Source organism: Calonectris borealis, chromosome 2 (assembly GCF_964195595.1).
Source record: "Calonectris borealis chromosome 2, bCalBor7.hap1.2, whole genome shotgun sequence".
Lineage (NCBI taxonomy): Eukaryota > Metazoa > Chordata > Aves > Procellariiformes > Procellariidae > Calonectris > Calonectris borealis.
This window is the reverse complement of record NC_134313.1, coordinates 169,789,486-169,805,785: the sequence shown is the minus strand read 5'-3', so window position 1 is coordinate 169,805,785 and position 16,300 is coordinate 169,789,486. Positions and strand designations below refer to the sequence as shown.

The following is a 16,300-nucleotide window of genomic DNA, read 5'->3' as shown; positions in this document are numbered from 1 at the left end:
CCAGTACATCTCTCCAGATATCCCTCTGAGATGGGACAGTGTTGGTCACATCAATCATTAAAATAAGTGTAGAAATAAGGTTAATAATTCGTATTGCAGTTTAGCCATCCTATGTACCGTTTTTCACCCTTTCTCCAGGTTACTTTACATATCTAACACATGGATCATCTATGCCTATCATAACTCCTGAGACCTATTCCTCCTGTGCATTGCAGGACCTATATAGCTACTCAAAAGACTTTTCTCAATGGGATTGGAAGCCCTTGGCGCATAAACCTTTACAGGCAGAGGCCAGCTGTTGGTATTTCCTATCTCTTGCTAGCTCTAATTCAGGCACGACTGGCAAGTAGCCATCTGTGAAGAGCTGCAAGCCCTTCCTAGTCATCACAGTCTGCTGACTTGAATGGTAGCTGTGGTAGATGGGTTGGGTGGGAGATGACATCTCTCTGTAGGGTTTCAGTGCTCTTTTGGCTCATCCCAGAACCACAGATGCAATGAGAAAACCCAGGCTTGACCAAGACTCACTGATTGCATCTATACTAGTCAATACAACACACCACAGCCCATTTTCAGGCCCTTCAAGTCCAGCATGGCTCATATCCATGAATCTGAACACCCGCTCATGCACGCCCCAGAAGAACAGTCTTGTCTGTGCTGCTGTCTTGGAAGGTCTCCTGGTCCATGCTGGCCCCCAGATAGTGTCCACTGGGGCAGTGACAGCTGTCCCAGGCCAAAACTGTGCTGGGAGCATGCTAACAAGAGACAGTTTGGTCGTTTACAGGACAGTATTTGGGCCAATGTTCTGGCCCTGCATCATTGAGCCACAAGGACTGAGAACAGAAACAGGGAGAAGATAGAAAGAGCAGGAGAAGATATGGGTTTATAGAAGTCTGGGGTGTTTAGGGCAAATCCTGAGTACCCTGGAAGCCCTTTGTCTCCCTTAACTTCTAAGGCACCTGAAGCTACTCACAACCTCTGAGGAGACCCTGGTAGGCTGGATGATCCGGGGATGGTGCTTGAGCCTCTGGAGAGAAAACCAGGAGCAGATGCTGAGTTTTTGCAAGCCGAGAGAGAGCCCAGAGAGAGCCCAGAGAGGGTTGGGTATAGGTCCTTTAGGGACAATGGAGCCATAAACTCAGATGCGCAACCCACACACCTTAGGTAAATACACACGGCTTCTCAACTAAAAATAACCCCTTTCCCTAGCAAATAGGTTTATTTATTAAAAAAACAAGCCATTTTGAGGCAAGCTGCAACACCTAGGACTCTGAGAAAGGATTGCCGATGGCCTTTGCTAATAACAGGTTTGTGTAAAAATCTCTCTTCCCCCACAAAATGTCCCATCTCCTTTTCCAAACCAGGGAAAGACAGGCTTTAATTCATGGGTGAAAAAAAAAAAAAAAAAAAAATCAGGTCTGATGGCTTATGGCTGGGAATTTCACTTCATCCCCTTCCAGGTTTAACTTTGGGGTGGCATCAGGCTGCCCACCATGGCTGAAATGTAATATTTGTGTACGTAGAAGAGAAATTTTAGGGTTTCCTGTTCTTTCCAAAAGGCTTTCATCTAGAGACTAAATTTAAAGAAAAAAGGAGGAGGAAAAAAAGAGAGAAAAGAAGATACGAAGCCAAATGCTTGTGGGGACAGGTTTTTGGTTTTTTTTGTTTTAATATTTTGGGTCTCTGTCCCTCAGTGCCTTAGCCAAAAGTGGCAGATGACGCACATATCCTGAGACAGGCCTGTGTGGAAGCACACTGGCCTGGCTCAGCCCTGTCTCCCCATGGCACAAGTCCATGTGGGGCTGTGCCCATGTCACCCCATGGATTAGAGTCCCTGGCAAGTCCTCAGGCTCAGAGATACACCTGGGAGGTGGCCAGGGGACAGGTGACATTGTCTACGTGATCTGTCTTAAGAGGACAGGAGGAGGCTCACCCTCCACTAGCTAGCATAAACCAAAAGCTGACATTTTTAGAGGGAAAAAAGGGAATTTGGAGTTTTTATGCGTAAACAGTGGTTCACTATTGCTGAAGAAAGTTTAGAATTTTATCAATTTTTTACCTTTTTTTTTGCTAGGACTTTCCTTTGGACTATCAACTCTGCTAGCAATCACACATGGAACAGCCACATGTTCCCACTCTCCAGAAACACTTGGCACCTCTATTGTTCACCCTGATGCTCCTTAGGCCCTAATTCAACTCTTGAAATGTGGCTTAGACACATATCTAATTAAATTGCATCTGGTTTATTTCAACTGAACAAGATATTGCTGAACCGTGGTAGCAGATAAGATATTTGAATACTCCACTTGACAGCAAATTGCCTGATCTTTCAGGGCATGGACTAGGAATCAGCTAAAACCAAGGAAGACAGTGAACATCCCTTCCAATCTCTGGAAGTCTTCTTCCAATGAACATCTCCTTCCGATCTCTACAAGATGGGTGGATGCCACTGGTCTCCATACTCCCATCAACTCTTTCCTTTTTTCACAACATGCAGTTCAAGTTTTAGGTCTACTATACTTGTTTTTACGGCCTTTTTCAGTAGCTGGAGCTACTTTGGCACAAAGATGAAGCCAGTGTTGGCCAGGCTTGTGAGGGTGCGGGCTGGTTGGGAGAACAATGTAACCGCTCCCTGGCCGCTTTGATAGGAGCTGCTCTGGAGACTGCTGCCTTTCAGCACTGCACCGTGCGGCACATGGCACTTGCTAATAATTGTGCAGGCTGAAGAAAAGAAAACTGTGGATTTAATAAAACTGAGACAGTAAAAACCAGCTGTCCTGGTTTCGGCTGGGATAGAGTTAAATTTCTTCCTAGTGCTGTGTTTTGGATTTAGTATAAGAAGAATGTTGATAACACACTGATGTTTTCAGTTGTTGCTAAGTACCCTGCTAGTCAAGGACATCCAGCTTCCATGCTCTGGAAGAAGTTAGGAGGGAGCATACCGGGACAGCTGGCCCAGCTGGCCAACGGGGTATTCCATACCATATGACGTCATGCTCAGTATATGAATGGTAGGCGTTCCAGGAAGTAGTGATCGCTACTTGGTTATCGGTCAGCGTGGGTGGTGAGCAATCGTATTGTGCATCACTAATTTTTTATATTCTATCATTATTATTATTATTTTCCCTTTTCTGTTCTATTAAACTGTCTTTATCTCAACCCACGAGTTTTTCTCACTCTTACCCTTCCGATTCTCTCCCCATCCCACCGGGGAGGGGGAGTGAGCGAGCGGCTGCGTGGGGTTTGGCTGCCTGCCAGGTTAAACCACGACACCAGCAAAGGGAAAAGGACAATGCTAAGTGGAACAGATGGGAGACCAAGGTCTTCCTGCTTCCAGAGGATGGTGGAGCATGATTCGAGGTACTTGTCTCTTCTGGGCTGGCTGCTTCCTGGGGAAGAGCTCATGAAGTCCATGCACAGGCAGGATCACATTTTCTACTCAAAATGCCAGTTCTGGTGTGTGTCTCCATGCTAAACCCAAGTCTGTGCTGGAAGAATGATGCACAGAAACCTGCTCCTCAAAATCTCATTTCCCCTCTTGGGGGCAAGCAGTGGTGCTGGACTCACAGGTCCCTCCCATTATTCACTTGTGATAATCCATGTAGCTATTTCTAGCCTGCGATTGCCGAGTAAATGCATTAGGAATGGGTAGCTGCAAGGTGAGAGAGAAAACAGCAGGTATCAGCCCAAAAATCAAGGTTCAGTGCTGATCCAGGCTACCTCTCATCTCTTAAGACTCACGGATACCTCTGAAATGTGGATATTTCCCTTTTTGAAATGTTGGGGAAAAAAAGTTGCAGTGCTGAACTGTGGGAGAAATCAATGAACCTGCGATAAATCAGTGCGCTCACTAAACTGAATGGGAATCTGCCAGTTCCTACCAGGAAAAGAACTGGCCCATGAAATGCACTCAGCGATGAGACGGGCAAAAGAGGAGGAGAACCCAAGTACCGATTGCACCGCAGGAAATTTCAAATGTGTTTTTCTCATTTCAAAACAAAACCCGAGGCTTTAAAGTGAGAGCGATGATGAGAGTTTTGAGTTTCGGTCAAGTGGGATTGGCCCAAAGATTTTCATCCATTTTTGTCCACCTGGATTTGAATCTTTGTAGCCTCACCTTGAATTCCAGGACAAAAGGAAATGTGGTTTGTGGCTTGTGTCCTGGCTGAAGAGTAAGGAGATGAGAATCCAAATCTTGGCTCTGCCACAGACTCTCCTTTGAGATCGGAGGTGAGGCATTGAATATCCCTGTGCGTCAGCTCCAAGAACGAGGACAGCAGCCCTACCAAACTTTCATGCCAGCTTACGTGATATTTCTTTCTATCTAAAAAAATAATTAAAAAAACCCAATGAAGGTGTCCCAAGCTCCCTCACTGCTTCTGAAAACACAGATCGTTGCCTGTTATGGAGTGGAGTAAATCACAACACTGGGCTGCAATCACATCTAGGCAGAGGCAGGATCCAAGCAGCCTTCTGCCAGGTTGCCCTCTGGCAACTTGTGAGGAACAGAGATAGGCACGAGTGAAGGGTGATCGCAGGACAGGATCTGACAGCACTAAGTTCACGCATACACCCTTTGATGTGAAGTGGGGCTGCATGGGAGCAATGAGAGAATGCAACGGGGGAGAAGTCAGCTTGGGTTTTCAAAACCTCGGATGTTCAGCAGGTAATGCTCAATGCAGCACTGCTTACACCAACACCTTTCTTTCCTGGCACTGCTCCTTTCCCTGTGATGGCTCTCGTGTTTATGTGGCTGCATGATGAACCAGATCAGGAAGCTGATCCAACTGAAAAACAAACCTCCTCCAAAAAGGCTCTTTCTCAGGTCAACCAGTTGCTCCATTGGCCCTGCCCATACTTGCATGCTAAAGGGAATCTGAAATAGCAAATGAAGTCATGCTTTTTGGTGATAAGAAAACTGACCTCTGTGTACACACACAGGTCCTTAGCACCTGTCACCATAACTGAGTTCTGCTCGGCCCTTGTTAGCCAAGCTGTCTTATCAAGGATATAGGCTTATGCTGAAGTCGCTCCTTCCCTTTGCCATAGAGATGCCCTGTAGGACCAGTTCAAGGCACGACATGCAGTTAGGAGTCCATGGGACTCCATCTTCTTGTCTGAGAGGAGAGTCATTACTGCTGCCTCCTCACACACCTTCCATCTGGCTGCCTCTGAGTTGGCAGAAAAACAGTGCTTCATTCAGTCTGGTTCCAGGTATGAACTCGAACTGTTGATGAGAGCAGGTTTGCAGGAAGAGGTCCTCAGAAGGCTCCTCGGAGAAGCAGAAGCTGTCTGCAGAAGTGCACACCCCTATTTCTCATGGCTTAGAGAGCCACAAGAAGAAAGTATCCCTGTGTGCCCATAGCAATGGATGTGTCTTTCAAAGTCCTCTTCTGACTCCATCCAGAAGCTGTAACATTGAATGTTGAAGGGTGCAGGACAAAACTCCAGAGCAGAGATGTGAAAGCCAGACCTCAGGCTGCACAGCAGTCTTCACTTGTTGCAGAGCTTGCGTAAGTATTCAGTGCAAAGCCGATCTAAACCAGCCATGGGGTCAAAGGCCTCTTTTCTTATGACTTCTGTGGTTAAGAGCTTCCCTGGAGAGACGGGACTCTCAAGTCCAAAGACACTCCTTATTGACTTGGGCCAGGGATTTTAAGCAGGAACGTTTTCCTCTCCCAAACATCCTACACCACTGGGCTGTCTGCAGGGTTGTCCCACAGTCAGAGTTGCTCCATGCTGAAGGCGGCTACCATGGGCCCAGAAGGATACTGGGTCTACAAGTAGATCATGAGGTTGGACAGCTGACATCCAGCTCTTGCACCAGTGCTTTTTGGTACTTTCAGACATAGTGAAGCAGAACTAATGGAAGACATTTCAATCTCCTTTTTCACCTTTGACACGTTAGGCAGTAAAGCATTGTTTCCAGGAAGTAATAACATAGTTTTAGATTCCTTCAAGCAGAGCTGAATGTGAATCTTTTCCCTCACCACAAATAACTATGTAAGAAAGGCTGAAGAAGTCTCATCCTTTGATGACTGTATGATGTGCTTTCCTTATGATCTCCCCAAAACTGCTGCCTCATTGTGGGCTTGTCCTTTTTCCTTCTTTGGAATGACAAACCAAGCACGGATTTGAACATGCAAGATAACTGGAAACAACATGCAAAAAAAAAAAAAAAAAAAAAAGAGAGAGACAACATGCAAAGCTCCTCTTCTTTTCCAATTTAAAAGACAGATGAATTATCCAGACCTCCCCTTCTCTTCTTGTCCAGCTCTGTACCTGCTGCATTGTAGTTAGGCCCTCACCAATCTTTGATAACTGAGCCTTGAGGTCTACAGGGAGGAAACAATCCCCGCAAGGAGCCTCAGTGATGTTGGCTTGTGATCCTAAATCCCCTGAGCAGGACTAATCATAGAAATGTTTGTTGGAAGGGACCTCTGAACATCTCTTGTCCAACCTTCAACACCAGCATGAGGTCAGGTCAGTCATGGCTTTGTCTAGCCAACTCTTGAAAACCTCTGAAGATGGACATCCCACCACATGTTCAGGTAAGCTATCTTAGTGCTAGGCTACCCTCCTAGGGATCACACCATCATCATCAATAATCATATTATACTGCAGCGTAAGTGTTAAGTGATCCATCTGGATCAGCAATCCTAGGTTTAATCTGTGATCAACATCTGGAGGCAGATGCCACCCCAAAAGATGCTCTTCTCTGTCCACCAACTCTAGAAGGAGCTCAGATGTTCAAGGTCATCAGTACTCCACCTCTGCTGCACACGACTATCACTAACACTATGACAACTTTGGCTCAAATTCATAATGGCCCCAATGACCACGACTTTTGCTTTATGGGTGACTTCTTCAGCTGAAGTTCACTGTGCCACTGTCACTTACATCAGGTGAAACCGTACTCTCTTACCCCCTTTTACAAGGCAGATCGTTTGACCTTGAGGTCCTCCAGGATGCCATGGAGTAGCTCTGCTTTATTATGGACAGAGAGGGCAGATTGTGCAAACTTTTCAGGGTCTCATGTATGATTCTTATGGCCATTTATCGACCACATGGGCACAGTTTCTCCCATTTAGAAGACTTCCAGAAACTAAACGTAACACAAGTAGATTGAACCAGGAGTGCATGCTGCCTCCTGCATTGCATACCCTGAGCCTGGGCTGATTTGTTTCTTTTTGTGGTCACTTTCATTGTTGTTGGTTTTTTTGTTTTGTTTTGTTTTCTTGTTGTTTGTGGTTTGTTTTTTTTAAAAAAATATATATATTTTAAAGGGGCTAGACTGTACCTGTTCCCTTTTGCCCTTTGAATACCAGTCATATCAATAAATCATTTCAGGCCAAGGGGTGCACTGCTCCCTGTGAACGTACTTCTCAGTGGGGCTTGCCCCACCTCTAATATAAAATAAGTCTGTTCTACCCTGGCAGAAGCAGCCTTTGGAGTGGGACCTATTCATCACACAGCTGAAAAGAAAAATAAAATCTGGGGGCAGGGGTTGAATCTCCATCCTTGCTTTCAGGAGACACTGGGAGCTGTCAAGACAGCAAGGAGCACGGCTGGCCACCATGAGGGAGATCCTGCAAAGAGACACGGTCCTGACGTGGGAACCGTCAGACTGCATTGCCAGCAGGTAGACTCGGTATAGATATAGTGGCACATCAACGCCGTCGGCTGCCATTACTATCAAACAGAGGGTCAAATGGACCTGGGCATAGCGCTCTGCCTGCCTGCAGTCACTTGTTTTCCTTCCAGGAAAAGCTAGGTCTTGCAGAGCCAAAATACAAATGTATCGTGAGGGATAACTCTGTCCTACGCCACAGGACAGATAGGGGACCTGGCGGGGTGGTAACACAGCCCAAGTCCTCCATGGCAGTTAGAGGAGTACTCTTGCCACCCAAGTGGGCGCTCCTCAGAAATACTCCGAGTGATACCACAGGAGACTGCCTGAAGGCTTGGGGTGGCCACCCAGGATTTATATTGCTCCAAGTCACAACCACTTTACCCCCATAAATATTGTCGGCAAGTGAGGGCTGGTGCATCTTAATTGTGAAGACCATGTTGCCCTTCCCAGGCTTTTTCTTTTGGGTCTGTGGTGAGGGAAGAGGCAATGGGATGAGTCCTCCATCTGGCTGAGAAGGGCACAGACCCATATGTCCTTGGGTGATTAGCACAAATAGAAACCAGACTCCAGTTTCCGTATCATCAAAAGAGGAAAGGACTGGACCTAACCACTTTTCACCCTGGGCTCTGAAGTCTTTGTGCAAAAACTAAGCTTCTGAAGCCTTTGGGCAAAAACTAAGCTTCTGAAGCCTTAGCCAAGCAATTAATTGCATTTAAGCTAACACAGTGCAGATTATAGCCTTTTGTTCTGTCACCCCTCACCCCACAAGAGGATCTAAAACTATCCATCTCCTTTGACTCCTGCAGCATAAAGGAGCAGACACACTGCAAAATGGAGATTGAGTTAGTCTGTTCATAAATACCCTGTAACATTATAATTTCATGTGTTCAAGGGCATCTGTAGTCTAAAAATCTGTGGATGGCAGCTCTTCTGAAAAGTTGGAAGATCTTTTCCAAATTGCAAAATCCTCTGTGTGCAACCATCGACTCTTTAGACCATCTCAGAGATGGTCTAGCAAATTGCTGCCTTGTTTGTGAAGTGCTAGAGTGAAATTCTGGGGTGTTATGGACGCGCTGCCACTGGAAGTTGTTTTACAAGATCTTAAGAAAACGTTTCTTGGGAAAGGTTAAATCAGAATTCATTTTGCCTTTGGATTAGTGGACCTCTTGCAGATTAATTTGATCTAACTATGTTGTGGTTTAACCTGTCAGGCAGCTAAACACCATGCAGCCCTTCGCTCACTACTGCCCCTCAGTGGGATGAGGGAGAGAATTGGGGGGGGAAACAAAATTCGTGGGTTGAGATAAAGACAGTTTAATAGGACAGAAAAAGAAGGGATAATAATAATAATAATAATAGAATATACAAAATAAGTGATGCATAATGCAATTGCTGACCACCTGCCAACAGATGCCCAGCCAGTTCCTGAGCAGTGGCGTCCCCCCCTGGCCAACTCCCCCCAGTTTATACAGTGAGCACGATATCATGTGGTACGGAATACCCCTTTGGCTGGTTTGTCCTGGCTGTGCCCCCTCCCAGCTTCTTGCTGGAAGGGCATGGGAAGCTGAAAAGTCCTTGACTAGCGTAAGCACTACTTAGCAACAGCTCAAACATCACTGTGTTATCAACGTTATTCTCATTCTAAATCCAAAACACAGCATTATACCAGCTACTAGGAAAAAAAAATAACTCTATCCCAGCTGAAACCAGGACAAACTGCTTATTGCTAACGATTGCCTTAAGTCTTTAAAGCCTTGAATATACTGCTGTGAGTATTGACATCAAGACGATTCCTCCTCTTGGCTATACTATTTGGGATTGGGCAGAGATTTGCCATAGAGGATAGAGCAGCAAGCCTGAGTTTTATTGCCCAAGCAGCTCAGAACAACTTTTTTCCAAAGCCAGGACTTGGGTCCATGAGATATCTAAATGACAATGTATGAGATTTCTTTCTGTTCCGGCCAAAGGCAGAGCTAATGCTGGCCTCAGTCACAAAACCAGGTCTCAAAACAAGACCAAGGACATGTTTGCAAAGCCCTGTGTTTTGATGCCTTTGCTCTATCAAACTGACCATGGTAAAGAGCCCAAAGCCTGCTTGTCAGTCATACACATCTCCCCAGCCCTATCAACACTGCTGCTGACAATTAAGGAGAGAGATCAATACAAACGCTGACAGTCTCATAGAGAAGAGTTAGAAAACAGGGTGCGAGAGCAAGACCAGCTGGTTGATATCACCAGATCCCAAGGTAGGCAGGTGGTCTCTAGTACAACAGTAGGAAATGCCTTTGCACATGTGTTTTTTAATGAGGTGTTAATTGGGCATTGGGTGAACAGGACAAAGAAGCAACAGAGGATGTGGCTTGAGGTTTTGGTTAATGTAAAGCTGGAGGCCTAGAATAAAATGAAAGCTGGGCTTTTATGGTCCCTTGCTGTCATTTCCAACAGGAGAGGGACACCAGGTGGGCAGGCAACTCTGCTCTAAAATCACAGCTGGCTTTGGGGACCTTTCCCTCTGTTGGTGATGTCTCCAGGTACTCCCACAGTGCTGGCTGTGGGAAAAGAGATCTCGGAGATGCAACGGTAAAGGTGGGAAGCATTCTGGCTTGTCCCCTTCTCTCAGGCAATCGAGGGAGATGGGACAGGATGCCCACCCAGGACTAGCTGAGTGGGTGCAGGGTGTCTCAGCATACAACCCTAGTGCCAATAATTAACACATGTGAAATCGATGAAAGAAACCAATGGGGGATGATTACTTTGCTACCCACATGAGAGAGCTTTCTCCCTTCCTTCTCCCTCCAGCCCTACATCTGGTAGTGATTTTGCAGCCCAAAAATAGAAAGGAAGTGGAAGAAAGAGGCTTAGCTGAGCTTGGGCCCATTTGAGGAGAATATAGAGAGTATGTCAGAGGGAAACAGAAAAGGGGTGTTGGAAGGATGCTTTGTTTCCCATACCACTGGTGTCTTGCTGCAAAGGATCTTGGGAGAACTAATGATTGATGCTATCTCCTATGCTTTGCCTGGTGATGTTATCTCCTGTGCATTGCCTGGGCTTTGGGTATAGTGATAAGGGCTATAAGCCCATGACCATGACTCTTGCATCCTCCTGACCCCTTGGCATCTGGAGTTCTGGAGCAGGAGAAAGAGGCTGTGACAGCTTTGCTTTCCAACACCTTGTGCTAAAAGGTCTTCCCCATAGCCTAACCTGAAATACCAATATGTTGGTCCTTCTGCAGCTGCCTCCCTCACATGCTCTGAGCTCCGCGTATGGGGCTGAGGGGAAGGGCTGGGGTTGAGCAGAGAGGGGCCCAGCCCCAGCCATGCAGTCTGGGTTGCTGTGGGAACACTCACCATGCACCTTGGGCACCTTGGCTTTCAGGTGTCGTTCGCACTTAGCCTTGGCTTTTAGCAGTAGGAAGATCTGCTCCTCTTTGGTGATGACATCATCAGCATCCACCTGCAGCGATGGGGAGAAATGAGGTTAAACCTCAGCATACGAAGAGTAGCAGGACACAAACTTCCTAGATAATACAGGTGATCTGAATGCAACACCTCCTTTGCATCAGAAGTTTCCTCCACCAGCCTTGCTCTGTGTATCTGAGTTTGCTCAGCGATTAGTGTCCCAAGCAACACCTCTTACAAGATGCCACATGGAATCACCTGCGTACATGGCAAAGGAAGCGCACACTGCAGTCGCTCACATCATACACATGCACAGGCAGGACGGTAGCAATTTCTGGGGTGGCGTGCCCCAGCTTGCAGGGATGAAGCTTCCTATCCAAGAGGAAAAAAAAATCCTAGTAAATAATATTGTACCAAGGACTCCTCCGAAGACTTGCAACCTGCCATCATCAGTGCAGTGCTATTTCCCCCTCTGCATGCAGGCCTCCAGGCACATGGCATCAGGCTCTCTAAACATCCTACCTAAAGCCAAGAACACGTGCAGAGGGGGCTGCCTTAGGCAGGGCTGTGAGCTGACAGCATCTGCCCCCCAAAGCCTGAAAGCTCAGGGCAAAGAGTCTGTGAGCATCATCCTGGGAAGATTAGATTTCTCCTCCTGTAAGGTGTCTAGACGTCAAGAGACAAGAAGAGGGGGGACAGGGAAGGTGCTTTACCCAGAGCCTGTTTTACCCTCCTCTGCTTGCTGATACGTGGTGATACTTGGCCCTCAAAGGCACTTGCAGGTCATAAAAAAAAAAATCTTGCTTCATGAAGCTGGTACGTTCCGTCAGGCATGGCTGGCCTCGGGAAGTTGGGGGTACAGCCATGGGGAAGGCTTGTTCTACGAATGCTTTGGTTGTTATAGCATACAGAGCTTTGATCTAATGCAATATGGCTGCTTTAATTTTCTGCTGTGCCTCTTGGGTACTTAGCTTGTGTGTCCTGCTCAGCCATTCAGGACCAGTCCCACTGCCAGGTGAAGTCTGAGATTAGGAAGAACTTTCTCCCAGGTCATTTTGGCAGGAATGGATGGAAATTTCACTGTGCTCATCCCGGCTACACTGGGATGATACTGCCTTTGTTCTCTCCTGCTTTTTTCCCCTAAAAGAACAATATACTTAACCTTCTCCTACATTCATTTTCTGCCCTAGATTTGAATGGGTGATGCAGATCGTACACTGTAGGTGCTTTGTGATTTGCAGTATAGAAGGGGGTGAGGAAAGTTGTGGACTATGTCCATCTACCGGCAAGCCTCCCTTGCAGGCTCTGACCTGCAGGATCTGACCACCCTTGTGAAACCTTTGAGGTTTAGGTCCATCCTTGGTACTCTGCCAGTCATGGCAGAAGAATCTCTGGGAGGTCAGGACTGGGAGGGATCCTCATCCACAAGATCACCCCAAAGCTGGTTCAAAGCACAGAAGAGCCACGTGTAACACCTGTAGGGCTCCTGAATTAAGGATCTTGGTAAGGCACATTAAGTGATATAGTAAGTTGGGATAAATCACTGCTCTTCACATTGCCTCTGTTTCCCTATTTGTCTGTCTTAATTAATCAGACTATAAATGCAACGAGAGCAGATGTTGCCTCTCTCTGGATTTTACAGAACTTAGCATTCACTCACTTGTAAAAGCATAATGTAAGCAAGAAGGGCTCAGTACTGCTTTATAAAAAAGAACACTTTTTTTTTTCTTTTTTTTTTTCCTACTTATATTGACTGTGCTGCTGAGACTAGCCACTGTAAATCTGTAATGCAAAACCTAGGGTAGCGCTCCACATCCTGATGGATGGAGCGGACCTAAACCTCAATGCATAGTACAGGCAGGCAAAGGAAAGAATACAAAGCCTTGTGAAGCCAGCAGTGATCTGCAGATGAGAAGGAAACCTGTCAATAGGTTGTAGAGCCTGCCCATGGAGGTGGCTGCTCCTTTCAGTCCCTCTGAAGGGGGGTTATGACATTTCCTTGTACACCCCAAACCCACTGCTATTCAGAATGAAGGTTCCTTCACTCATTTTAAGTTAATTCATTTTGGAAAGCAAGTAAGATAAACCAGCTGAAGGTCAATCAGTTCTCAAGCAAGACTTACTACAAATGACATAATGAGGGTTAATGAAATCCAGCTTAGAAGTAAAGTCAGATTCAATTTCCCAGTGTGCTCCTATGGAGAGGAACGGTGGATGTTTGAGCAGCTGGTGTGGTAATGGACATGCAGATGGATAGCTAGATCTGATAAGGGGATTCTGAGTAAAACAGAAGTTAGTTTTTCATGTCCTTGGAAAAAATCCATACTAAAAATCCTTCAGAAGTGGGAGTTGGTTTCCAAACCACGTTAACGTTAATGCAAAACAAAGCCATCCCTTTCCAGATGTTTGGCCTGTCCACATTTAAGGCAACATCCCACATTTCGACTCTTTCATTGGAAACACAAAACCTCTGGGTCAAATCCTGCTGTCATTTATATCTGCACAAACCCTGAGTGATTCCATCAGAGCTGGAGGAGTTAGTCTGGATTTATAGTGGCCAGAGTAGAATCTGACCTCAGGCATTTCAAATGATTCATCCCTTGCACACTTAGTCCTCAGGCTCCTCTGGCCATGCTCTGAGAGTAGGGCAGCTCCCAGCCAGAGGGACTTATGGTCTCTAGGCCAGGCACAGAAAATAAATTTTGCTTCCCAGAAAGGGAGATAAGTCACTGAGCGCTGTGCCCAGAGCTGGGCAGAACAGCTGGGGCAGAGCTCTGAACCCAACCCAGGTTTTCACCTTTCCTGAGCCCTGGTTACTGGTCTTAAATTTCCAAAACCTGCCAGACTCTAAAAAAAAAAACAACCCCAAAACCCAGACAAACCCAACTCCCCATTTTCTCTCCTCCCCCAAAACTGGTTTAAATGCTAAAAGATATGTTTAGGACATGTCTTTCTGTGTTTCTCCTTGGTCAAGGAGGCTGAAACATGTATGTAAACACATATATGAGTAAGAACAGAGATTTTCATTAAATCCTGTGACTCTCAAGAGACTTGTAGGAAAACTACACCATCTAGCAATGCTGCTCCCTTACTGCTGAATAATTCACATTAAACACCTAAGTAAAATTGGGCTGATAGCTGGTGGTTCTGAACTCCTTGTCCCCTCCTGTCCCAACCCCCCTTTCCATCCCTTGCCCCCATCCCTTGACAAACTCCTTGCTGAGACATTTCAATGTGTCAGCCAGGCTGAAAGCTCTCCAGGGACAGAGGATTGAGCACTATGCTGCTGGATCAGACACTGAAATGGCTCAGCGTTGGGCTCAAGGGACAGTAGGTAGGACAGGGCAGACACCCACAGCTGGAAACCACAGAGCAGCTTTGGACCCGTCAGGGGCTGGAGCACTTCTAACCATTCAATACCACTTTTTGCTGTGCGTCTGATTTTCTTGCTCTGGATCTTCTGATCTTAAGACAATGCTGCCCTACTCATCTTTCCATCCTGGCTGTCAAAGGTTAAAAGAAATCCACAGGAACATTTTCGTTGCAACACAGATGATACACTCCTGATATTAGACATATTTGGATCTGGCTTGGCAAAACTTTATCTTTGACAAACAATCTCAACACCTGATCCAAAAATACTGTGGGACGGCCTTGCTAAAATCATTAGCAGTTGCGTATGCCAACTTTTTGGAATCTGAATATCCCTAGGCAGCAAAATAACTGGCTTCATTTTCAGAAGTGCTGAGGTATGGGCTGCAGGAGTTCATAACAAGTGGGAGCTACTGATGGTGAAGCAGCCACTGCTTTGGAGTGGATTTGGATCCCTTGGGTTGGGAGAGAGATGGGACTGGAGATCCTGGTATGAGAAGTATCTGTAAGATACTGGGTGGTGCAGAGAAAGGGGGCTAATTAGCCACAGTTTTGCAGAATTTGAGACCTGGGAGGTACAAGATGAAGAGAACAAGGTCTAAAAGAAACAGGACAATGCATGTAAGCAAATCACATCAGTGCATTCAAGATAGGATTAGCCCCTCTGCTCTGGTGAGACCCCACCTGCAGTACTGTGTCCAGCTTGGGGGGTCCTCAGCACAGGACAGACATGGACGTGTTGGAGCGGGTCCAGAGGAGGCCACAGAAATGATCAGGGGGATGGAACAGCTCTGCTATGAGGAAAGGCTGAGAGAGTTGGGGTTGTTCAGCCTGGAGAAGAGAAGGCTCCAGGGAGACCTTATTGCAGCCTTTCAGTACTTAAAGGGGGCTTATAAGAAAGATGGGGACAGACTTTTCAGCAGGGCCTGTTGCGACAGGACAAGGGGGAATGGTTTTAAACTAAAAGAGGGGAGATTCAGACTAGATATAAGGAGAAATTCTTTACGATGAGAGTGGTGAAACCCTGGCACAGGTTGCCCAGAGACGTCGTAGATGCCCCATCCCTGGGAACATTCCAGGTCAGGTTGGACGGGGCTTTGAGCAACCTGATCTAGTTGAAGATGTTGGACTAGATGACCTTTAAAGGTCCCTTCCAACCCAAACTATTCTATGATTCTAAATTAATAAGGGATAAACCCATCAGTAGCTGTTAAATACGATAGCCTGGATGCAAATTTCTGATGCAGGAAGGTCTTAAACTGCTGATCACCAAAAGCTGGATCTTGTAAGAGCTGTCTGTTTCTCTAAACATCTTAAACTGGCAGCTCCTGGGGATGGTCTGCTAGGACAGAATAAGGCTATTTTCATACATATCTAGAGGCCCTGTATTTTTCTAAGGCCACACAAACCTGCTGAGCATCCAGGAACATACATGTACATTCAGGGTATCATCCAGTTTGACATGCTCAACGCAAGCTACTCTGTGTATTCTCTGCACCTGCTGCTCAGGACCATGAAAAAAGCAGATAAGAGGTGCTAGAAGTCTTTTGGCCAAGTGAGCACTGCAGCCACAACTCATCAAGATTTATATATTCAACATTTCACTCATCTTTTACTGAGAACCTCTGCTATGAGCCCACCCATTTGCAGCCCAACACCTCTCGTTCTGCAGACACTCATTAGCCAACAGAAAGGAACAAACATCGTGTGCTTGCCAGGGTAATACCTGCCTTGTTGGTCAACTGAGGACATCCAGGATGAGATTTACCAATCTGAGGTATTGGCCCAAAGTTCCCCTTATAGTCACTGAGTATTTAGATGCACAGATCAGCTGAAATTCATTCCATCCTCAAACCACCACCTAGAATAAATCAGATCAGCTGTGGGGATTTTTTTTTCC

The 16,300-nt window shown here is 46.2% G+C and overlaps 1 protein-coding gene across 1 annotated transcript in view; it reads right to left on the bottom strand.

Moving 5' to 3' along the window:
* PTH1R (parathyroid hormone 1 receptor) overlaps window positions 1-16,300 on the bottom strand; it is a 132,087-nt gene that overhangs the window by 55,268 nt on the left and 60,519 nt on the right. Inside the window, exon 2 of the mRNA XM_075144379.1 lies at window positions 10,978-11,083. Coding sequence (XP_075000480.1) covers window positions 10,978-11,083 — 106 coding nt within the window. The remainder of the gene's footprint in view (window positions 1-10,977; window positions 11,084-16,300) is intronic.